Here is a 23,739-nt window from a genome sequence, read left to right on the forward strand (position 1 = left end):
CACATTTACCCGTCTTTTTCCTTTTAACTTCACACAGGAATCAGAATAGAGACCAAAAACATGACAATACTCATCCTTCCAGAAGCGTTAACAGTAAAGCAGAGATGTAAATTAAAACCAGCTTTAATCTGTTTTTAAACCTACCATTAGACATGTCCAGTCATACATTGTACACAATATATATAATTAAAATATAGCTTATTTTAAATAAGCAGGAGGTCGTGTTTCTCACACTCACTACACACTACCTGCAAATCTGATTAATGAACAGTAATAAAAGATTAACTCTTTCCCTAATCCAAAAACCTAACAGATAGTCACTTGTTTAAATTTTATTGTTTGGTGGTGGGGGGGGGGGGGGGGGAGGGTTGGGGGGGGGGAGCTTCTTCCCTAAAGAACACACAGAAAAGCACCAAGACTGCTGGACAGCTTGGGAGACTTATCACATTAATTTCTTTAAGCTTTATGATCAAAACTGTTCCCTCTAAGGGTGAGAAGTCAGAAAGCAAAATGTGGAGGAGAAAATTAACCCAGAGCAGAATCCTGACACTGGTCAGCAGTTACTAAGAGACTGACTGGAAAAACTCAGGACTAAACAAGGTTTAAGCAGACGGTGTGACGGTTAGCGTGGGGGGGGGGGGGGGCACGTCCGCATCTCAGTATGGCTCAGAGTCCTTCTTCTCCTTCTTCCCTTCTCTCTCGGAGCTGTCCACGGCGTCGCTGTTGTCCCGCCTCCGCTTGCGGTTGTTGTGGACATTGAAGCGGGGGTTCATCTGGGGGAGGGGGTCCACGCCCAGGATCTTGTGGATCTGCCGGAAAGCCAACAACCTCAGGGCGAACTGAGCGAAGGAGAAGGAGAGGCAGTACTGAGGGTTAGGGACGCAGCCAGAGGGAGACGAGGGAGTCCTCAGGAAAGCAGAAATGCGAGTGAGGGCGAGTGCGCTGGCGCGTGTATCGGGGGCACCTGAGCGCTGGACGTCACGTCTTCCCTCTGCTGCTTGGACATTGGGCTCAGGGTGTCTGTGGGGTTCCTCTCGCACGGATCCAGGAGTCCCGGGCCACCTGCACGCAGGACCAATTCAACTTATGGACGAGACATCTGCCAAAGCTACAGTTACACATAATGGTGAAGATACGAAACCAACCAACTCTCCACCACCATGTGCAGCACCTGCTCGGCCACCAGGGGGCGCACGCCGACTCCTCTAGGCTCACCTGGTAACAGTATCCCAGAAGCGATGCACTCAAACACTCTCCTCAGTGCATCTCCAGGGCTCAGTGGTCCAGGGGCACTGCTGATGGCCTTCTCCACAAGCAGCTCCATGGCCTTATAGGGGACCCCCAAGCAAGGGCAGAGGTTTGCTTTCACCATCAAGAGGTAGTAAATCAACCCTGAACCACCTCCGCCCTCCTAAACCCACACGTTTCCCTACCATCTATGCACAAATCTATAGCCTTGCCACCAAGAACAAGTCAACAGCACCCTCAACTTCCAGACTTATCTGATGAATGAACAGACAAATACTATAAACGCACAGCTCTAAAAGTTTGAAGAACTAGCCTTGCAAGCTCAAGCCTCAGCATTAAAGAGAGCGGATTTCGAATCTCCTGCAGTTCATGTCAACCTGCAGTGAAGGACGTCATTAGACGTGACTCACCCAGCTGGGAAAGGCTGACCAGGTGGGCACCCGCTGGCAGAGGTCACGCAGAATGCGGATGATGATCACGCAGGACTGGAGGGCATTAGCTCTGGCCTTGAGTGCGACAAAGTAATATTCTGTCATGACAAAATCAAAATCTCATGACACTATTGAGGTGGGGGGCGGGGGGCCTTCATTTAAAGAGGTACGACACCGCTGCTCAAAATGGAAGCTCACGGCCAACCCAAAACAGCAGCCTTTTACCTCGTAGCCAATGAGAAGCCATAGTTTGCCAAACATGCAAGAGAGGATCTCTTGACGCACATGAAGCCATGACCTCAGAGATCGGGAGGTAAAACCACAGAAGGACCTCTGATTTAACTGGCCCTGCATTTCAGGCAAAGGCTAATCAATACAGACGTCCTTCTTTATCTTTGACCCCCCATCATGTAAAAAAAAAAAAAGATCACGATACAGATTGTTACACTGCAGCCTTATGAAGTAGCACCATAAACTACATTAGAACAATTAGGATGTTAGACAAAATGTCAGTGAAATCTACAACATTACTCAAAATTACTTTAAGCATCCTTGATTGTTTTTTTTTTTTTATATATAGTTTTTCGTACATTTCTATCAGGTAAGAAGAGTTTCTCAGACCGAATTCAGCACTTAAGGACGAGCAGCTGTGAGTGTCATAAGGCTACAAGAGGCAAGTAAAATGTCCCAAACCTGGAACCACTTTGCGTGGCGCAGAGCAGCCAAAGCGTCAAGGCATTTCTGCCTGTCCAAGAGGTCCGCTGGGTCTTTCCCCAAACCAGAGGTTACATCTAAAAACGGATTGAATCATCAGGGGGGGGAGGGGGGGGGTGAGGAATGGGTGTTTGACCAGGTAGAGGAGGACACACACAAACACATTGCCACGCATGGAGTGTCAAATGCAGTGAATGCTATGAAAACCACCCGCCTGCAAGCACCACCGTCCACGAGAACTGCTCAATGTTTGAGGTCTACTTGAGATCCGCACTGTATTCAGACCTGGGCAGAGCCCAGTCAGCTGGCTGATCGTAGTCACAGTGGTTTGCACGCGAAACGTCAGCCAGCAGAACAGCAGGGATCCCATTCCTTAACGTTACATTTGACTGCGATTCATAGGCGCCCATTCCACTCGACCCAAGCAGATCACCAGGTGAAGCGGAAGGACGGCCTTTCAAACCTGCGCCACCATGAAGGTGAGACAGACCTGCATGTTGATAAGAGGAAAAAACAAACCCCAAACACCCAGAGGTATGTGTGGCAAAGTATTTGACGCAAAACATGGTCAAAAATCCTTCCAAAGTCCTGTGACTCAATGTGTCCCACTGCTTCTGACCTGGTTAAACTAACAACAGAGTGAAGGGGGAAAAGCTCCCAGAACCCTGTAGCACATCACAACTCCAGTCACTGTAACTCCCCCGCCCACGAACATCCAAATGGTACGTTCCGTCACTCCCTTTTGTCGCCCATTTTAATTCTCCAGAACCACATTAGATGTTGGTAGTTACTGGGTGTGCCTTTATCAGAGTGGTACATGTTATGGACCCGTCCATGGGGAAGGGAACCTAAAACCTAAATTTTACTTGGGTTGGCATATTAACGAGGACAGTGCGCAGGGGAGGCAAGTTTAATTCCCTGTGGGAATTTGGGTCGTGACGTTCTGCCACAGCAAACCATTTCCCCTCCTTTTGTACTTTTATTTGGACAATCCAGTGACAATAGCTCATTTTTTTTTGCTGTTGGAATTTCCAAAAATCAAAATCCAAATTAATGATGTTAATTTAAGGACCAAACTATTTAAATGGAGATCAACCCAACAGCATTTAAAACTAATGACCCATTTAGGAAAAAAATTAGTCACTGGGAAAAGCAATAAAGGAAATTACCCAGAACACAAACCAACTGCATACAGAACCGAGTCAGACTCGCACCTGGACACCCTGACTATGCCGGCCTTTTCGGGAAGGAGGAGAACGACTGTTCAGTCGTTCGAGAGCAAAGAGCGTGCAGAAGTAGCTGTACAAAGCGGCGTCTTAAGGGGATATCCTAAAGACGACGTTAAATCCGGAGTTTAATGCGGCCACCAGCGAGACGACCAAGAGTAAACAACAACTCAAGATCACACTCTAAACCTGGAAACTCCGGAAGTGATCTTAGGGAGCATGATCCGCTACTGGAAAAACAGAAATGACCCAGCAGGTGATGGGTGTAAGAGGCGATAGTAGGAAAGGGTTTTACCCATTTAAGACGCAGACGAAGCCGACAGACAAGAGTATAAAGCTGTTTTGTCCCGTCAGCAGTCTTATTCAGCACAGACAGGAGAGACGCCACCACAACAGAACATCAAAAAGACGACATTAAACTGCTACGAAAATGGCTTTTACGCGGGAAGTAAAGAAGTTTTCCAAGCCAGAAGAAAGAAGTGTTACTGTGGGGAAAAGGGCCGATCGACAATCGAAACTGCGCATCATAATTCTTTCAGCGTGGTTCACGTTTCAGTAATTCTCCTGAGATTCCTGATATAATGCAGGAAACCCCCGTTTAACATCCGCACCAATGTTCCGTAAAAACAGGACCTTATACGATTTGGGCACTGATCGAATATTACCATTGTCACGTAAAGTTTTGGCTACTGTGCCCTGCCCTAGTGCAAGATGACTAATTACTGTACTAAGTAGTTTGGATACTTTGCAGATAGTGCTGTATTTAAACCTTTAGGGATTATTAAAGCACAATATGAACAGTACGAGTACAGTACTGTACAATAATTTGTATAAAATCAAGAAACAGTCATAGTAAATGCATATCATGTGAGTAATTTTAAAATGTTAATTTTAAGAAGTTTTGTATTGAAAGTTTTTTTTTTTAAATACTTTGTAATATAAAATAAAATTACTTCATTTTTATAAAAAGCATTCTTCATTTTGTCCAAAGTCTAAATTGTTACACATGTGCTAAATCTTTTTTAAAATATGGAAATTCACAATAAATATAGAATACACAGTACTGTATACATAAATAGGCAATTAACATAAAAAACACAAATTACTAAGCAAAATATGGTTAAGTAGAGTTCATTACAGTATAATGTTACAGTAGTGTAACATACGTGCAGTACAGTGTCTGTGTTCGCTGATAACTAACCCTACAGCCTGCCTGCTGTCGATCTTCTGCCTGCCCATGCATTTTAAAAAATAGCACCGGCTACGTCCAGTGTAAAAAAACATTTAATTTTTTATAGTAATTTTTTAGGCCACGGTCGTTAGTGGGAATGGACGATAAACGGGGGATGCCTGTACACAAAGAGTTTAACTTGTCTTGCAGGAGAAATGACTTCATATGCTTTGCTAAACGGCTAGTTTTTAACAAGGAAATGACTATATTTGTGCCGTTTTTCCAGCGTCATTATACTAGGAAACATAATTCACACACAAAGCCTTTCAAAACGCACACAAAATGTTCGTAAGCAGTATGCAGCCTTCCATCCCATAACCACGGACCACTCTTCGGCAAAAGAAAAACGCAGATTAAAATGAGCGTTTCCGACCTCCTTGCGGCATGTTCTCCTCTCGGATGACGGGGGACGTCAGTGTGATGGTGACCTGCATCTTGGGCTCTTCGCCGGACATCAGGATGAAGGCCCCCTCGTGCGTAGAGCCCTTCACCTCGTATTTTTCTGGTGTAACAACCTAATTTAAAAGCATCGTAAATTACTAATATTTTCCAAGCAGAGAAATTTTACAGGGTCACAAGGTTGCTGCAGGTAGAATCAACTCTCCAAGACACTGCGAATGATGCGAAAAGGCAGACATCTGCAGTGTTTATTATGGCCACTAGGGGTATCTAGTTACAAAAACACCCAACTACATTACTATTGAATTGATGGAGAAAACTCAATGACATATGGCAATAACAGCATCAAGCGCCCCTGGCTGACAGCCGTCACACAGGAGGGTCTGACTCATACCGCAAGCTGCTTGGGGAGGTGCTCCATGATGCGTGAGAGGAGGTTCCTGCACGGTTTCTCAGAGCAGAGGAGCACCAGGTCCACATTCTTATCTCCTCGAAGCAGGAGGCCTTTGGCCAGCACCCCCACCCTCATCACCCCCTTCAGAGTTCTGGGATTTTGGGGGGGGGGGGGGGGGGACAAGAACAGCCATCTTAAACCACACAGGACTCACAGAGAGCCATTCTCAAGAAACGTACAAGATCCATCACGATGACAAGCGGTTAGTCCTAAACGGTTAGACCTTCATGCATAGACCTGCATGCGACACCTTCAGCGATACCAAAAGCAGCAGACTTCATCCACCAGGAGTTGGGACAGAAATCCAACTTATGGAGAGACGTGAGGCTGACCTGTTCCCCTGGAGGTCTTTCTGCTCCTTGTCCTCATCCTCGCCTTTCTCCTGGTCGCCGATGATGTCCGACACCAGTTTTAAGGCTCGTTCCGTGATGGACACGATCTTCTGGATAGCCTGAAGTTCGTCCTCCATGGGGTAGATGTTGGCATGTTTGGTCATGACGTATCGGTCGTCCAGGGAATCGGGGCGACGTATGGGCTACAAGGTATCAGAGAGGTTGCATACATCGAGACAGGAAGGAGAAACACTTTGGGAAGCTAACGCTCCGAACGCTTCAGATTCAGAACAGCAGCAATTCATTCTCCATAGTAAGTGCAATTCAATCTGATGAGGGACCGAAAAAAGAAAAAAAAAAAAATCAGACCTATTCATCTTAAATGCATTCAGTGAGCAAACTGACTTGCATATCGTTTACTTAGCTTCTGTCACGTGACATGTGAGGAAGTGCACTGCAATGCACTGCACTGCACTGGGAGGCTCTACATCTGTCCAGGACAGGCCTTAATTAATGCTATAATACTCACTATAAAAACGAGAAAAACTGACGGACACAGTCCATCCACTCCTCAGATGAAGGAGCGGAGGAGCATTCTCCTCAAAGGAGGGGCGAGGATACAACTTCTGTTCTTTCGTGGACATCAGAAAGAAGTAGATTTTATGGAGAAAGTGTTTCTAATGAGTTTTCTACCAAGTCGGGAAATTTGCCACCAAGGGGAAAAGTCTATTTCATAGACTGATAAAACAAAATAAAAATAATGACCAAACTCTCTCTGGAGGAAAATAACGCCAAGACTACACAAGCCCCAAAGTTCTCGTTTTAAAAACATTCTAGAAGATTAGTCCGCCACCTCGAGCAGCAGGATCACTGCTCGCGGACCCACACTGCCGGCAGGTTACTTCATTTATCACTGCATTTTTCTGCAGTTTTAAATCACAGTGCAAGAAATTCACTTTAAAACTCGAATGATTAAAAGGCTTAATTTATCAAATTTCTTACTTACCCTTTAATATACATCTGAGCATCCTCTCTTCCAGCGACTAGCTGGACACTGTACTCAGCTGGATTCACTGAATGAATCGCACTATTGATATTCACATCCAGCAACAACTAGGTGCCAGGAATACATGCAACAGTGGAAAATACCAAGACGTTTAAGTATGACTGGCTTTTCCATTTACTAATGAAAAGCACTTTATCCATCCATCCATACTCTATTATCCTATGCAAAGATGTGGGGGGTCCAGAGCCGCTCCCTGAAGTTATGGGCGCAAGGAAAGGAACAACCCAGGAGGGGGCGCCAACCCATCACGACGGTACTTAAGTCATTTTAAGGCGTTGCAACTTGTTCATATCACTTCAGCAACGAAGGTTATCATTTAAACAACTTAAATACAATTAGAAACTGCAGGCTATATGATATATTGAAAAATGCACAATTTTTTATGTGGTTTTCAAAAGAAAAATCTGATTGATTCTGCGCTGATGGAGAGATCAGGTGCCCAGCGCCACATTCAGCCTCACGCATGGCTGCATACGGGGCTGCCAGCCAAGAAGCCTTACCATGGAGCCCTGCGGCTGAGGGGCCAGCAGCCCGGGCCGGACCCCCAGCAAGCCAGGGGGCCCAGGCGGGCCCTGCGGGTAACCCCCCCCGTCGGGCATCCGGCGACACTCCTCCCAGTGATGCTGCTCCTCCTCCACATGGCGCCAGTACATGTCCTCCTCATAACGCCTGTGACAGACAGACAGACAGGCACACAGACAGACAGACAGAGGCACACAGACAGAGGCACACAGAGAGACAGACAGAGAGGCACACAGACAGAGAGGCACACAGACAGAGAGGCACACAGACAGAGAGGCACACAGACAGAGAGGCACACAGACAGACAGACAGACAGAGAGGCACACAGACAGACAGAGAGGCACACAGACAGACAGAGAGGCACACAGACAGAGAGAGAGGGTGTCTAACAATACTACATAAATGAAAAAGTGGCTTCCATCATCCTATCAATATTTTATTGAAAAAACTGACAAACCCAGTGGAAGTAAACGGTTCTGAGGGCCATTTTACGTTACACCATATTTTTACATTGTTTTAAAGTACGATTCCAGCTGTGGGCTGCTTCATCCTTCAGGATATGGATGCTGTTCATGTGGGCTGCCTGCTACGCTTCAGTCACATTCCTATTTACCAAGCCTCCTGGCTACTATATAAAGGAGGTTCTCAAAGAAATTGACAGTTTCTATACTGTTCCCATGTAAGTAAACTCTAAAAAATGGCTGCATTTGGAATATTAAGGAACATGAAGTTCCTTCCTGTTCCATATCTTGAATCAGAGTTGAGGATCATACAGTAAACATCGGTATTTTTCCATGATTAATCGTCAGTTAGCAAAACGCACCTCATCTCCATCCTCCACCTCTCCTCCTCCTCCCTCCGTCGCCAGTACTCCTCCTTCTGCATCTGCTTCCTCATCTTCTCCTCCTGGATCTTCCGAGCTCTGATGCTGGGCTTCACCTCCACCTGGAGGTCAGGGTTCACCTTTTTCTGCAAGGCAAGCAGAATCACTGACCAAAATGTCCAGCGCGACTGAAGCACAAACACACCACAGACGCTCCTAACAGACGGTGCTGTACTGACAGACCAGCTAATGGCTCTGGACAGACCTGCAGTCACTTTCGTCACTAAGCTAAGCATCATAACTGTAGGCTGGTGAATGCAAACGGCGTCACTGAGCCCTGCCTAGGCGGCCCGCTGACCTTGTACTGCAGCCGGTGTCTCCGCCCCTTCAGATGCATGTCTTTAGCGTTCGGGTCGTTGAAGCTGCATTCGCAGAGCTTGCAGTGAAAGCGGATCACTTTGCCTTCGTCGTTTCGAACCTGAAGAGGTTCAAAGAGTGGCGGGGATCAAGTTAACGAAATCTTCAGTTCCAAGATGATTCGTGCCATTTTACAACAATGCTACCCTTATAAAGTATAAGGGAGTCCTGCTGGTTTACACTTTTTTTACCCGATACAGAGGATCTCGGCTTTAACCTGCTGATAGAATTTGGCCCTTGAGGAAGAATAATTGGGGGCTCCTACCCCAGAATGACCGGCAAGGGTGTCACTGAAGATTTTGGGCCCCATGAAGGGATCATATTAGGCCTCCATCCCAGACCAAACCAAGTAAAAAATTTTTGGGCCCCGGTTACTTGGGGACCCTCAGCATCATGCCAACATGCCCCCCCCCTTTTCGCCGGCCCCGATGACTGCCGCACCTCCTCTACGTAGTCATGGCCGACTGGCTGCACGTCGTTCTGCAGCGCGCACAGCCCCGGAAGCTCGGGGGCATCAGGCTTCACCGTCTGCGCTGGGGCGCCCACCAGGGCCGGCATCGGTTGCGCCGAGGCAGCCGGCGGTAGCTGCATCTGCTGCTTTGACGCCTCGGCCTTCATCTCGTCCGTCTTCATGCCGGCGGCCGCCGGTTTGCAGCCGCCTTGAAGTCCAGGGAACACAGTCAGACTGACGGTGGAGCTTCAGCCAGAACAAGCTGAGAGAAGCAGCGCTTCGAATACCATCAATTCCACATCTCCTGAACAGTGCGAGCGCCCCCTCCGACATGCCGTTAACGCGCGTCAGATCGAAAAACATTTTTTATCAGGATAAATTTCTGTGAGACACAGGTCACTAAATCTCACCGATGAAGTTGATCTTAGGAGCGTTGACCTTCGTGACAGTCGCAGCAGTGACTGGGACACCGACTGCAGCCTTGCTGGCTCCGGTAAGCAGCCCAGCACCGGACAGGGCACTGCCAACGATGCTGACGGGTTTTAGGTACGAGGAGGGCGGCATGGAGGAGCCGATGGCGGATGAGGAGGTGGCGGAGCCGCCCACTGCGGTCACGCTGCTGACAGCGGAGCCGGGCGACCTGCTGGATGCAGTGACGGTGACAGAGGAGCTCTGGGTGACCACGCTGGGCTCCGTGGGGGGGATGGGCTTCCCCAGTTTGGTGTGCAGCTTCACCACCTATACGACGTACAGGTAGGACGCAGTGACGCGGATGCCATGGCAACATTACACAAAGACGACGACAGGTTTCAGAAGCAATGGGGAGAAAGTAACCCAGCACCAATCAAAGCTCACTTCACAAAAAAAAAAAAACAATCCTAAAGCAACTGAAATTAGTTTTACAAAGACAATATAAAGCTGAACAAATTAGAATTTTCTTAACATCATAATCCAGGGCAACCCAGCTGAAATTCATTAGCAGGAACTGTGTGTCGGTTACATAAGTTGGAAAAAAATGTAGCACAAAATGTAAAGAAATACTTTACATACGCACACTACAGAATTGGAAGAACATTTCAGTAAATGCTGATTAGTATCTGGAAGTGTGTACAAAGTAGGAATTTGAGGACTAACCCAAGGGGACTGATTATAATCATATATAATTAAACACCTACAGGAATAGTACTGACCTGGGAATCCAACATCAGCAGGAATGAAAGTGTTAAATCTTCAGCTTATTAGTCCAATTGGCACTTTTCAGCAAAGCGTATTACAGATCAGGGGAAACCGCACCAAAGCAGATAACTGGGAGGCCTCGACATGATCCCGTGAAGGAGAGAGCCGCTCCCACCGCCAATTCCCACTGCTCACCTTCTGGTGCTTGGCCCCGCGGATGTGGGCAGAGTAGGCGTCGGCCCCCGTGCAGGACACGTCACAGAGCTCGCAGCGCAGCTGATTGGGTGCCCCACGTGCTGGCCCCGCCCCACCGCTGCCCCCACCCTGGCCCGCCTTCAGGGCCGCCTCCTTCTTCTTGTGCTTCTGCCCTTCCAGGTGCTCCTTGTAGGTCTGGGTGGGGGTCAGAGCCTCTCATAAGGGTCCAGCACCGAGTTAATGCACCATGGTGTATGTATATGTGCTGTTTATGTATCTTTGGGGGGGTTAGTTGGGTTTGGAGCCCCAGAGAATTTCTTTAATTTATTCAGTCTCCCCTCTCCCCCCCCCCACCTATTTAGGTACTTTATCTACACCCAATGGCTACATTAGCAATAGCTAATTATCAGCACAAGGCAAATTGACATGCCAGTGTTTAAATGGGCCGGGGTGTCCACAGGTCAGACAAGCCGAATGAACATCAGGTCCCTGTTGTCTCAGCATTAAGGACATGGTGGTTTATGCAGACATCCCTCATTTGAGGAGCTGGACTGTGCACTGATGGAATACGTCCAGGGTGGGTGGGACCCAGGAAGGAGGAACGCAGGGAGGGGCTTACCCAAATACGGCAGGTAGCCCCACGCCTTGATCTGAAGCCCGCCCCCCCAAATCTGAAGCCCGCCTCCCAGGGCAAACTGCTCGCTGACCTGAGGGCCGGCACAGCTGATCTTGCACACTTCGCAGTAGTGGATCTGGGGCGGCTTGGGCGACGGCTTCGCCTTCATCTGCTTGTTCTGAATGGGGCTTTTCTTGGTGAAGGTGCTGCTGACCCAGGTGGGGGTGGCGGCTGCAGGTGCGATGACCGGCTTCTGCTGCTGCTGCTGCTGCTGCTGCTGCTGCTGTTGTTGCTGCTGCTGTTGCTGCTGCTGCTGTTGATAGTACGACGAGGCGGCGGAGTAGATGGCAGCTTCGTAGCCAGAGTACGACGACCCTGGGGGCGGGCAGGAGGAGACACGCTGGCTGTTTTAGGGGTGGGGGCGGCACGGAGAGCTGGCAAATGCATGCGTTTCCATGGTGATAGACCGACGGAGCAGAAACGACCACGCCCTTTCCAGCACAAGGACACCGTGCTACTGGCCCCATCGATGGCAGTGAAGCTCCCGGAAACCAGGTCTGGCCAATATTATGGTAACACAGTATACCGCGGTATTCCGGGGTATAGGATGGTACGAAAGACGATGCCCAAGCCTAGCAGAAATGTCTATGAGGTCATGCGGCGGACATTCAAAGTACATTCTCCCCCCTAAGATCCCCCCCATTCCAATGCGGAGCGCTCACTCCGTCTTTATAGCCCGAGAGAGAAGACCCTTTTGTAATAAGGAAATCCAACTGAGGTTCTCAAGCTGTTAAAATCTACAGCTATAAGAGCCAAAAAAAACCTACAAAGTTACGATGAAAGGGAAGGTGAAGCAGTGGTATAAGCTTTTGATAGACGGCGCCGGAATGGAAAAGGTTATTTGCTAACTGTGGTGGATTCGGGCACCTACCACTGACTCGGGCGCCTACCACTGACTCGGGCGCCTACCACGACTTCCCACCGTGCCACAAAAAGACCGTGCACCTCAAAAGCGAATCGGCTGCGTTTCCGCCCCCATCTGACGGGCTCGATGCAGGCCAGCAGAGGCCCGGTTGGGTCCTGAAGGCTCTCGCGGCATGAAGGCTGCCTGTCACTGCGCTTCTCCAACAGGGTTACCATAGCAACGCAGCCCATCGCTCAAGCGGACCCGAACGCGTGGTTTATCGACTGCGAGCTGCTTACCAGAGTACGTGACTGCGTTGGTGCTGTAGGTGGCGCTCTGGGAGTAGGAGGGGACCACAGAGGCGGCGGCGGCAGCCACCGGCTGCACCGCAGAGGACACTGGGTAAACTGGGAAGGTGGACGCGGCGGGGTTGGGAGCAGCCGGCTTTATGGCGGTCACCTGGCGGGCCTGCTGTGCCTGAGTGTACTGCGTGGCAGCCTGGCTGTAGCCTGTCTTAGGGACTGCGATAGAAATAAAATATGAAAACATCCCTGTCAATGTGATTGGTCGGCTCCTCATGAGTTCCACCTGTCCGTCTCTTGAGCTTCCGTCACTGCTAACGCAGTAGCATTTCCAGCAGACTAGGAAGGACCCCGGGGCTGCCCTCAGCTGCCCGACAACTATTTTCACTCCGCAGAGCCACGGACACACTTGTGCAAACTGCTATCTTCGTGCTCTTTGGCTATAGCTGTATATTTCTCAGTGACCCTTCTGCTCTATTTTCAGCCTTTCTTCCTCCTTATTTTACGGACTGCTGTTGAGTACCTGTCTGGTAGTAGGATTCGGCCACTGTAGGCTGGGACTGCGGGACGGCTGGTGCAGCTGCAGGCTGCTGGTAGTACTGCTTACTGTCGTAGGCCACGGCTGCAGCAGTGGATCTTGCATACGAGTACGAGTCCTGCAGGGGGAGGCCAGTCAGCCATTACCGAGGGTCTCTGTGTCACCATAGAACATGCACGTCTCCCAAAGGCCTATGGGAAATGTAGTTTACCTGGTAGTTCTGCGTGGTCACAGGCGGAGGAGGAGGCGGGACTTCCGGCTGCCTCTGGGCGTAGCTGAAGTCGGCGGCGGCGTGGGCGGGCTGGTAGCCTGCGTACGCAGCCGCGGACAGCGGCGCCGGGCGAGCGACCGCCACGGTGGCAACGGCGGGGGCGTAGGCTGCGGCTACTGTGGGCGCTGCGACAGGCGCCTGCCGTACGGTGTAGCTGGCCACCGTGGTGGGGTGGGTGTACGCCACGCCGGCCGCCGGCTGCTGACTGAGGGCGGGAGAGGAAGGAGAGGAGATGGAGACTCGGTCAGCACAGCAGTGGGGGCACGGCGCTGGGCCAGGTGCCATTCTTTGAAGACCAGAGAGGAACTTAAACCCCCCCCCCCATCAGGAGGACAATTCAGCCATTCTGCATGTATCCTGTCACCCAGGAGGACAGTTTAAAAAACAAACAAGTTCATTTTTTCATAAAATCCAACTTCCTGACTGATCACAGCATCATATCTTATAATCTTTCATCACCCAACCGCCTACCCTAGAGTCTAACCCAGGCAGCACCGAGCAAGACTGGGGTAACACTTTTGACTAGATGCCAGTTCATTGCAGGGCATCTACATTCACTCACTTGAATACAGTTATGCACTCTATGCAATTCGGAGACACCAATCAGGCTAACTGCATGCCTTTGGAAGCCCAAGTGACCCAGGAAGAACATGCAAAAACTACACACACAAGAAAAGGACTCGAACCCGCAAAGCTAGAGGCATCTGGATGTAGTGGCACAGAGCAAGTGTCCGGCCCAGACTTCATAACACGGACTCAACTTTACATGCAAAGCCAACTGAACGCCCGTCTAACGTGTGGCCCAATCACAGCATTTTCCTCTGGAAAAAGTAACCAATAAGAAGAAAGGAGAGACTTTCAAACTGGCTTCCACTGGATATAGATCAAATGAACTGATGGAGACAGTCATGCCCTTTATTCATAAGATAACAGACCAAAGCCACTCTGCCAGTGCGCTAAAGACAAACGGCATTGTTCCAAATATGCAGCACCTCACCACACACAGCACTACAACTTAAAAGCACCGTTTAGGCTCGAATATTAGATGGTTATAGGTTTTCCTCAAAGAATCAGCATAAGTGATCGCTGCTCCTACAACGCTGTATTACTAAAACATTGATTCTCTTGATTACGTTTGAAGTGTACGGTCAGGAGACAATTTATCTACTATTGCATGTGCATAACGACATTTAAATTCTACTCCTCGAATATAAGACTATCCCAATTCTTTAGATGTAACTCTTTAGAATAAAAGACCTTCTTATCTTCAGGCCAATATGGCAGGGGAAGAAGGACGGGTCAGAAGTGGTATTTGGGAAAGTAAACGGACTCATCCGTCTCAGAAGACAGTAGTCGGAAGGCAGCACGGCTCTTCGGATTAATTAAACTTTAATTAATAACATCTTTCGCCGTTAGTCACTGCACAACACATGTCAGACAGCCAGAGGTCTGACCCAGGTTAGCCTGGAGAACTGGAAGCACAGATTAATGAAGTGAAGAGACTGCACTACACACGCAAAACAAACCAGTGCACCGAACTGAACAAATAATGGAGGAAAATGTGGGGAAGTACGCAATGGGGAGCGACTGGCCATCATGATGTACACTGTATTACAATGTTAAAACCCAGTTGTAAAAGTAACCTTGTGTTAGGCAATTCCGGCATTATTGAGGAAACATTTAGACTCATACTGGCAAAAAAAATGCCTCGACAGTTAATTTGCATATCTTCTCATGTAACCTCTAGATTACACTCAGATATTAATTTACAGTTTACAACTATACGGCATTTTATTAGTTTTGAACGTGACAGACGGACCCCTGCATGGAATTGTTTATGAAATTGCTGTCAACAAACCCATTAAATCCTCAAATTCAGTTATATAAACATCACGAAATCTTGTTTACCGGCATTGAACAAACCGAGTGGATCTTGCAAGCATCCTACTAGGTTACGTTTGTTGCCATGGAAACCTCTTGACAGAGACATAGCCATGACAGATTAGAAGGACCTTAAAATAACATTCCCAGTCCTGCACCGAAAAATGCTGATTCACACGAAAACAAAAAGTGATAATGTTTCAACTTTCCTCGCTACAACAAAATTTGCTGGTTGCTGAAGGCATCTTTTGAGCAAGGAGTCTTACAGTTTCAGTACAAGCCCACAAAAAAAACTCTCCAGAAAACAAAACTAATATTTTATAGCTGGGAGGAACCAAAAACATGGACCATCTGTGGGTCCCCGAAGGACTGGCTTAGGAAACACTGTTTTAGATATTCAATGAACGATGTCTTTCCTGATGGTCTCCGAAACTCAGGTTCACGGGGCACAACCTGTCATTTATTACAAATGAGAGGTGAATATAACAAACAAACAAACCTTAGAGGCTTTAGTCAGCATTTTAAAACTGCTGGTGGCAGTGCCGGAAGATGTGGAATTAAATTTTAAATTAAAACGACAGACAGGCATTATGAAAACAAACGCGGAGTCAGGCATGTTTCCCAGAGGCATGCAACAGCGGAGAGGGGAAATTCCTTATGGAGACTGGTACAGACGGCACAGATCCATAAAAAAATAAGTAAAATTCCACAAAAGTGCCAAGGGCAAAAATATTACCTTAACCTACAAAATAAATGGCAATTTGGGATCAATAATCCCTAACATCAGTACTGCAGGGCAAGTGGGAGACAGCAAACGGAGGCTCGATCTGCATTAGAAAGGCTCTCATTCACATCACTGGCTGAACACGAAACTAAGCAGCTAGTACAGAAACACGACGATCGGCAAAGGCAGGAGTGTGCAGACAGCAAGCATAACATTCACGGGGGAAAATCACTTTGCAGGAATGAACTGAACACAAACTCACTAGAATTATTAGCATGACTATAAGAAAGACACAGAACGGATTTTAAAAAACACACACAGTGGAATTAACAGAACTCGGCCATCTTATGGTTGAGCAGGACAGCAGATTAAAATCGGAAGGTGAAATGTAAGATTAAATGTTCATTTTGACTCTTGAATGTAATACAGCTAAACAGAAGGACTGAAGGACCGGATGCAATCTCACACATCTGTGACTTCAGCCAAATGGCATTGACCGCCTTGAAATTTAACACTTAAACAGAACACTACAGTTTACCACTGTCCTCAGATGTGCATCATTACCCCAAAATAATTAAAGGGTATATATCCAAACAACTGGCAAGACAGGGATTACCAGGAGAGCAGTACCCCGTACAGAAATACCATTTAAAAACAAAGATCTGCATTAAAATTACGGTATGGATTTTTTATCCATATACAACTACATAAGAAAAACCAGTCAGCAATATATTGCTTTCTTATTAATTAAGCGGCACTTTACCTACATTCACATTCATATAAACGGAATGAATTTTAGTAAGAAATCACACCAAGCATCTTCTGATCAATTTCGATTAAAGCTAAATACAAATGTTTTATGGATTTTGGGCAGATACTTTTCTCAATCGAAGTTACAGTTATGACACTCATTTATAAGACATTTATCAATAACAATAATCCTGAAATTCTAAAGCATGTTTCTTACCAACTGTTTAAAATATACTTAACGGGTTATGGTGTAATACTCATTAATAATGTAAATGCACAGCCAGATCGAGCACAGTGTATTGAAAAGAACCCAAAACATAATATTCGGCTGTGTAGGATGTGCACCTTAGCGCACAGCCTCGGCACCGGCCCCCAAACCCACGCAATGCTCACCTATACTGCGCAGCAGCGCCGTGCGTAAACCCAAAGTAGTTGCCGGTAGCCATTTTGGCATCTTCACCTAGCCGGCTGGGCACTGCGGAAAGACGGATGCATGAAAAATGACCACTCGAGAGAGCCCAGCTAGCCGGCATTGCAGTACGGGGTTTCGTTCGGCACACTGAGACGCCTCCCAGAGGATGCATTTATCTCATCATTACTGTCACTCCCAAACCTCAGCACGCCATCTTTATACCAATTTACGTTTCATATGCGTGCTGTAGAAATGTTTCTGCGCATTTAACTCACCGTAGGTGAAAGAGACCACAGGACATATGGGTATCATTGGTTTCCTGCTCTCCAGCGCACTCTGACTCCTAACCCCTTTCTCACTCGCGGCGCGCCGCGGCGTCGCACGAGAAACGGTTCAGCAAGAGAAGGCGCGCATGCGTGTTGCGTGTTTGAAGAAAATCTGCGAATTTCAAAACGATCTATTTTTAACCTGGATTCCGTACAGGCTTGTCTGATACAAAACACATTATGTTAAATTGCCTTATACGTTGTAACGTTTATCATATTATTAATACCACAAATTTTAATTGTTTGTTTTTTGCTTAAAACAAATACACGACACAAGTGGTTGTTCGTCTGCTAGAATGGTATCCGTGTAGTATTACGTAATATTGAATACTTCTTCGGTTCCTTCTTGTAGATTATGAAATGTGTATTTGTCCATTCCCAGGGCTGTAATGGGATTAAAAATTGGACTTTGAGGACCCCCACAATATTTTTTTCTGAATGGCCCCATGATAACATTTGCTGGGGAAATGCTTGGTGTGTCAGATGGTCATCGCAGCCCTGTCTCTCCCCAGCATATATTTCTTTATCCATATTCTACTTACTATTTTCTCCTTATCCTGGTTGGGGTAACAGGGGTTCTGGAGTCAGTCCCAAATGACACAGAGAACAAGGCTGGGGACAGGATGCCAGTCCATAACAGGGCACATACAAGCACACACTATGACCAACTTATATGCATGATATAGTAACTGTATGTCTTGGAAGAAATCTGCGTGACACAGAAAAACCATGTGATCTTTACACAGACACACGCACAAACACAACCCTGGATGTGTGAGGCAACAGTTCTACCCACTAAATCACAATGGATATCTTTCTGGGTCCATCCATCCATCCATCCATCCATCCATCCTACCATGCCACACAAAAGTTTTACTAATGCATCCATCCTCTTTAATGCTGAAAGACAATATATGCAAAATATATTCCGCTATGTTAAATCATCAAATTATGTTGAAGTACTTTACAGAATATATGTAATACAAAATACAACAAAAATACTATTTATTATGTGAAGAGACCTAAGTGCTAATCAATTGTACTAATGTGCTACTGATAATCAATCTTCAAAAATTAAAATGACATAATTTCTTTCGGTGTTACTGTGGAATGTCCATAGAAAATTAATGATGGAAATTATAACCTTTTACGTTAAATCACTTTATGTTAAACATCAATTCCATTGTTATCCAGTGCACAGTTTCTTCCTCGTTGCAAAGTTAAAAAAATACGTAAAATAATAGTTGCTGGACATAGTTATACATGTATAGATTAAACAAAGGCACAGAAACAACCCACATAAATACTGTGCATAAATTACGCCCTTGTAGCAACGCTCACGCCATAAAAAGACCGCAGAACTTAATTTCCCATGAGCCACGTGAAACCACGTGGCTCACCGTGGCCAATGGCGTCCCAGATCTGGAAAAGTGGGTTAACGTCTGCGGGAAAGGCTGAGCACCGCGCATGAACACCATCTCAGACAGCAGCTCTATTACTCTCATGTAAGTAGGAATGATATTATATTTTTATTTACAAATAACTGTCATTAAGACGAGCGTAAAAGTGTGAAAAATCATGCGAACCTCTTTACCAAAAGCAGTTTTCAGCTGCGGCACCGCGAAATGTATTTCTACGGCGTTTGTTGAAGATGCGCTCTCCGTCTTCCTCTTCTCCTTTCTGCGTGTTTAGGTAGCTTAACCTTATCGTAGCCTAGCCTAGCATAGCATAGCCTGCCCGAGAAGAACGTGCTTCCACGGCACCGCATCGTCTCTTGCTCGCAGCCCACCCTGCCTCACAAACCCCGGTCATTTGCTCGGAACGGTGCGGTCGGTCGGTCAGATGCAGCGAGGAGGCGCGGTGGCTGGCTGCCGGATGAAGCCCGCCCCGTCTCGGCGTCCCTGTCTCCTCGCGCGCTCTGCCTAGGCCGGCCGCGAATGGCGTAGCAGAAAGATCTGCTGGAAGGCTGTGACAAGGGCAGGTCTTCATTTTAGGCGATGTCTCAATGCCAAACATTTCATTTGAGGATTCTTATTATTATTACCTGCTTCGATGCAAAATATGCATTATCATTTTCTGGCTCTTTGATTCCGTTTTGCATAGCAAGGTGCTGTGACGAAACAATTTTAGTACCTGTGTTAAGTGACTAGCTAAATGTGCATGCAGGTGATCAACAGATATTTGATGCAACTGGGTTCAGTTTACATGTATGTGCTATAGAAAAATGACACCCCTAACCCATTACTTGGATACTTATCTTCCAGTGATGCTACTCGGAGTGTATGGATGGTGTTTATTTTTTTATAATTGTCTCTGCCCCATCTTTGTTCAGCCAGTCAGTTTTCGCCTTTGAAGGAATCGATCCTTGCAGTATCTTAACCTTTTCAGGACCTTCATGGACTCAGTAGAGTGGAATCATTTTAATTATTTACAGTCATTTAATGAGCTTTTCTATACCTTGTCAAGGCTGAAGAGATGCGTTCTGGATGTCATATCCAGATATAGGAATCCTTGCTGGGAAAATGAGGATTTCTCATTTGGTTTCTGGATGGTTTCTCAGTTTGGAAGATGAGTGTTCTATATGGGAAGGCAGCCGGTGACTCATTGTCTTCCCCCACTAAACCATCGTGCCCTGTTTGTTTCAGAATGCCCAAGTCGAAAGAGGTGCTGTCATCGTCCTCCTCTGGAAGTGACTCAGACAGTGAGGTCGAGACAAAGGTGCGCTTCCCCGCTTCATGCAGTGCCTGGCAGCCCTGATCCATACCTCTACACAACTTACCAATGCCACACCTGTCTTAACATGCGAGCCTTTAACTACCCTGACTCTTCGGGAGTATATCTGTTTCCGAGGGTTAGTGTTTCTTGGCTGCTGCTGGGTTTACGCTCGTGCAGACCGTATGCGTTCTTGCAGGCGAAGAGGAAGGCTCCTCCAGCACAAGAGAAACCGGCGAAGAAGCAGAAGAGTGGCGAGAGCTCCCGGGCGGGGGGGCCCTCCAAAGGTGGCAAGAGCAAGGATGACAACATGTTCCAGGTACTGCACAGCTAAATAGGATTGGGGTTATATACCCAGAAGGTAGTGGGTTCAAATCCCACGACAGGCAGAATAATCTAATGTGTTTTGGCCTATTGTAGATTGAATTTGTTGCTTTGGAGAAAAACGCAACTGTAGCCTGTCGTAGGCCCCGATAGTCCACTTAAATCAGCACTGCGATGTCTCTCCTTACATGCGGTGTACGTACGTACGGTGTACGTTTACTCAGAGCAGCGTGGCCACGTGCACTTGTACCTAAAGGGATCTGCCTAATGCTCTGAAATTCTGTGAAACATATATGACTGTTCATCAGCGTTGCTTTATGGAGGCTTTAGCCACTGATTAACACATTCCCCGCCCGGATGCGTGTGTGTGCGCCATTTGCCACCCAGATTGGGAAGATGAGGTATGTCAGCGTCAGGGACTTCAAAGGCAAAGTGCTGATCGACATCCGCGAGTACTGGATGGATCAGGAGGGAGAAATGAAGCCGGGCCGCAAAGGTAAACGTCCCGTACGGCACCTGGAGGAACTCCCCCTCTGGCAGGAATCATCTGTAATGAGACACGGGCTATTTTGGAGCATCTCTTTCAGAGTGTAGTGTTTCTTTACTGCTCCTGGGTTTACACTTGTATACATCATAACTGGCCAATACTTGTGTAGTTATGCAGGTGTAACTGATGCATTAGGGAAAATTGAGAAGCACTTTTCTTGTTGTGCCACATTAGGGATGGTGGGGCAATTAATATTTATTTTGATTGTTCTTGTAACTGGTTTATTGCAGCAAGAAACATACACCATAGTACATTATTCCAAAAAGAAATAATTGCGCATGGGTGACCTTCCTCCATTTTGTGCATTTCCAGGCATTTCCTTGAATCCAGAGCAGTGGAACCAATTGAAGGAGCAGATCTCTGAAATCGATGACGCTGTGAGGAGAATATAAGCTTTATAGCCACAAGATGGTGCTGTTTAGTTCTTCCTTTAGTGTTTTTAGATTTTACCACCAACCTTTACACTGACGTACAAGTGTTTTATAAAGGACTGATTTTTTTAAAAATGACTGGCGTGTTTTGCAGTTAATTTGACCTTTAACATTTTCTGCATGTGCCCTGTAGTGCATTCTGTGCAGCAGCAGTGGTGTGTTGTGTGTGTGTGCAAGGGCCGCTCAAGTTTGTGGGTGGGGGGTTTGATCGAGGTGCCGGGCTGTGTAGAGGAGGTCTCGTATCAAATAAAGGCTACATAATTATTTTAGTTTTTCATGTTCTGTTGCGTCTCGACTCCCTGTCCTTTCGCCTGCCTTTTCTGGAGAGAATATTCAGACGCCAAGCTTTGGACTGTTGCGGATTAAAATGGCGATTGAACGTTTGTGCCCATTACTCCTAAAGGGTGCCAAAAGCAGTTGGCATTAACCAGGAAGGTAAGCATGGGTGCCAGACATTTTGGTGCAATGATGCAGAAGACCAAAGGCCGGAGGACTCTTGGAGTATTTCAGCATTTTTACACGACTGCATTGATGAACCAAGTAGGTCAACAGACAGTTTCAGTTGCAATTTCCTGCTGACTTTTGGTCCTGTACCTAATGAGGTCTACTGCTCTTTAGTAATGTTTGGGTTTCTTAATCCAGCTTACCCCCCCCACCCACCCCCCCACCCACCCACTCTGACCAAGACACAGGCCAGATGTCACACAGATGATAAAATCCAGAAATGGGCATGTTTTCTACTGGGGTTATTGGTAGAGCAGATATTTAAATTCTTTCAATTGCATGTGCATTTTTAAAAAATAAACTTAAACATAATTCATTCATTTTCCACTGCTTACCCCAGGTCAGGTCTTGGGGGCAGCAGTCTAAGCAGGGACCCCCTGACCTCTCTCTGACCATCCACCTCTAGCTACTCCAGGGGAATACCAAGACATTCCCAGTCCAACCCGGAGATATAATCTCCCCAGTGTGTCCTGGGTCTGCCCTGGGGCCATCCAGGAGGCATCCTGAATAGATGCCCAAACCACCTCAATTGGCTCCTTTCAACGCGGAGAAACGGCAGCTGTTCTCCGAGTACCTTCCGAATGTCCGAGCTCCTGACCCTCTGTCTAAGGCTGAGCCCAGCCACCGTGCGGAGGATGCTCATTTCAGCTGCTTGTATCCGTGATATTTTCTTTCGGTCACTATTCAGACATTAGGTGTGGGATAGAACGTAGGTTAACATCTACATCTTGGTTCGCATTCTGGGTGCGCTAGATGAGTGGTCTTCATTGTTTATTCAGTGTTAGCATTTCTAAGGTTTCATTATAAACTAGTTGCACAAAAAAAACTGTAAACAGATGTTATAATGACCATGTTCAAGGTGTGAAAGTTAAAATATGTGGGAATTTCTTGTCATAACTGCATAAATATGTACTTTCATGTGCATTTGCCCGTTATGAAAAAGAATGGCCATGCATTTTAACCGTTATACCACGAATGTGTACTTTTGTACCAGTTCCCTGGCTATGAGCTGTGATCAGGGGATTGTTTGTAAAAATTGTCTCCTGCATCCAGACTGATAAAGCCTTTGTTTTGATTGGTATAGTTCTAAAACGTGGCCTTTCTAAAACTGACAGGAAACCTTACACCAACGATTCTCACTGGGTATTAACCGTGTCTGCAAGAATGGACATGAAGGAGCAAGTATCTGTTGGAAGTGGAGTTATGACCACAAGATGGCAGCCTCTGCGCAGTTTTACCTGTACGTATTTTAACGCCAGATGGCGCTATGTGTTTCTTATAACTTAGTTTAGAAAATTCATAAATAAACGGGAGTGTTGACACCAGCAAAAGAGTCTATTTTATGCCACAATCTTTTAAGGACGTATGTCAGTCCATCTGGTCACAAGTTCATGCTTATTGATTATTTGATTGTCGATGTCTAGAAATAAAGAATTAAAATCATGTCATAACATTTCAATGATGAAGCTCCGTTCTGACTTCTTTTTATTCTTTCGGAGCTTTGGCGTGTTTCTGTATGCTATAGGCAGTTAGGAGGGTGCTGGTCGTGTAAGAGAGCACCAACCTACAAATCTGCCTTTACTTCCAGTATCTAATCATTACAATGCATGTAACTGAACTGGAGCATTAGCCCACCAGCTTATTAAAACAAACTGAAGTGCCCTTCTTGAAGGCTTTAAACAGGAATCCAAATGTCATATGCGGTAGACCCCTTGGAGTATGTGTCGCAGAGTCCCCCATATTCATGTGTGAGCTTTCGGGAGCCCAGGCAAGCTGAAGACACCTGAAGAGCTGGGGTTTGGAAAGGCTGCC

General features: G+C 46.8%; 2 protein-coding genes across 2 annotated transcripts; one reads left to right on the forward strand and one right to left on the reverse strand.

Annotated features, from left to right (window-relative positions):
• Window positions 1-361: 361 nt before the first annotated feature.
• On the reverse strand, window positions 362-17,513 carry LOC125723031 (zinc finger RNA-binding protein-like). The gene is made up of 20 exons (XM_048999433.1): window positions 17,359-17,513; window positions 17,065-17,146; window positions 13,257-13,521; window positions 13,031-13,163; window positions 12,505-12,726; window positions 11,393-11,676; window positions 10,686-10,880; window positions 9,725-10,052; window positions 9,305-9,522; window positions 8,805-8,924; window positions 8,447-8,592; window positions 7,602-7,770; window positions 6,036-6,238; window positions 5,644-5,794; window positions 5,224-5,365; window positions 2,373-2,470; window positions 1,659-1,754; window positions 1,216-1,327; window positions 965-1,062; window positions 362-839 (listed from the first exon to the last, which is right to left on the reverse strand). The coding sequence occupies exons 1-20, from the start codon at window positions 17,393-17,395 to the stop codon at window positions 657-659; spliced, it is 3,282 nt and encodes a 1,093-aa protein (XP_048855390.1). The 5' UTR covers window positions 17,396-17,513; the 3' UTR covers window positions 362-656.
• Window positions 17,514-18,773: 1,260 nt separating this feature from the next.
• Window positions 18,774-21,692, forward strand: LOC125725223 (activated RNA polymerase II transcriptional coactivator p15-like). Its single transcript, XM_049001975.1, has 5 exons — window positions 18,774-18,914; window positions 20,055-20,127; window positions 20,321-20,440; window positions 20,833-20,941; window positions 21,305-21,692. Exons 1-5 carry the CDS (start codon window positions 18,877-18,879, stop codon window positions 21,382-21,384), a joined length of 420 nt encoding a protein of 139 aa, XP_048857932.1. The 5' UTR covers window positions 18,774-18,876; the 3' UTR covers window positions 21,385-21,692.
• Window positions 21,693-23,739: the final 2,047 nt, after the last annotated feature.

This window comes from Brienomyrus brachyistius, chromosome 2 (genome assembly GCF_023856365.1).
Source record: "Brienomyrus brachyistius isolate T26 chromosome 2, BBRACH_0.4, whole genome shotgun sequence".
In the NCBI taxonomy this organism is placed as follows: domain Eukaryota; kingdom Metazoa; phylum Chordata; class Actinopteri; order Osteoglossiformes; family Mormyridae; genus Brienomyrus; species Brienomyrus brachyistius.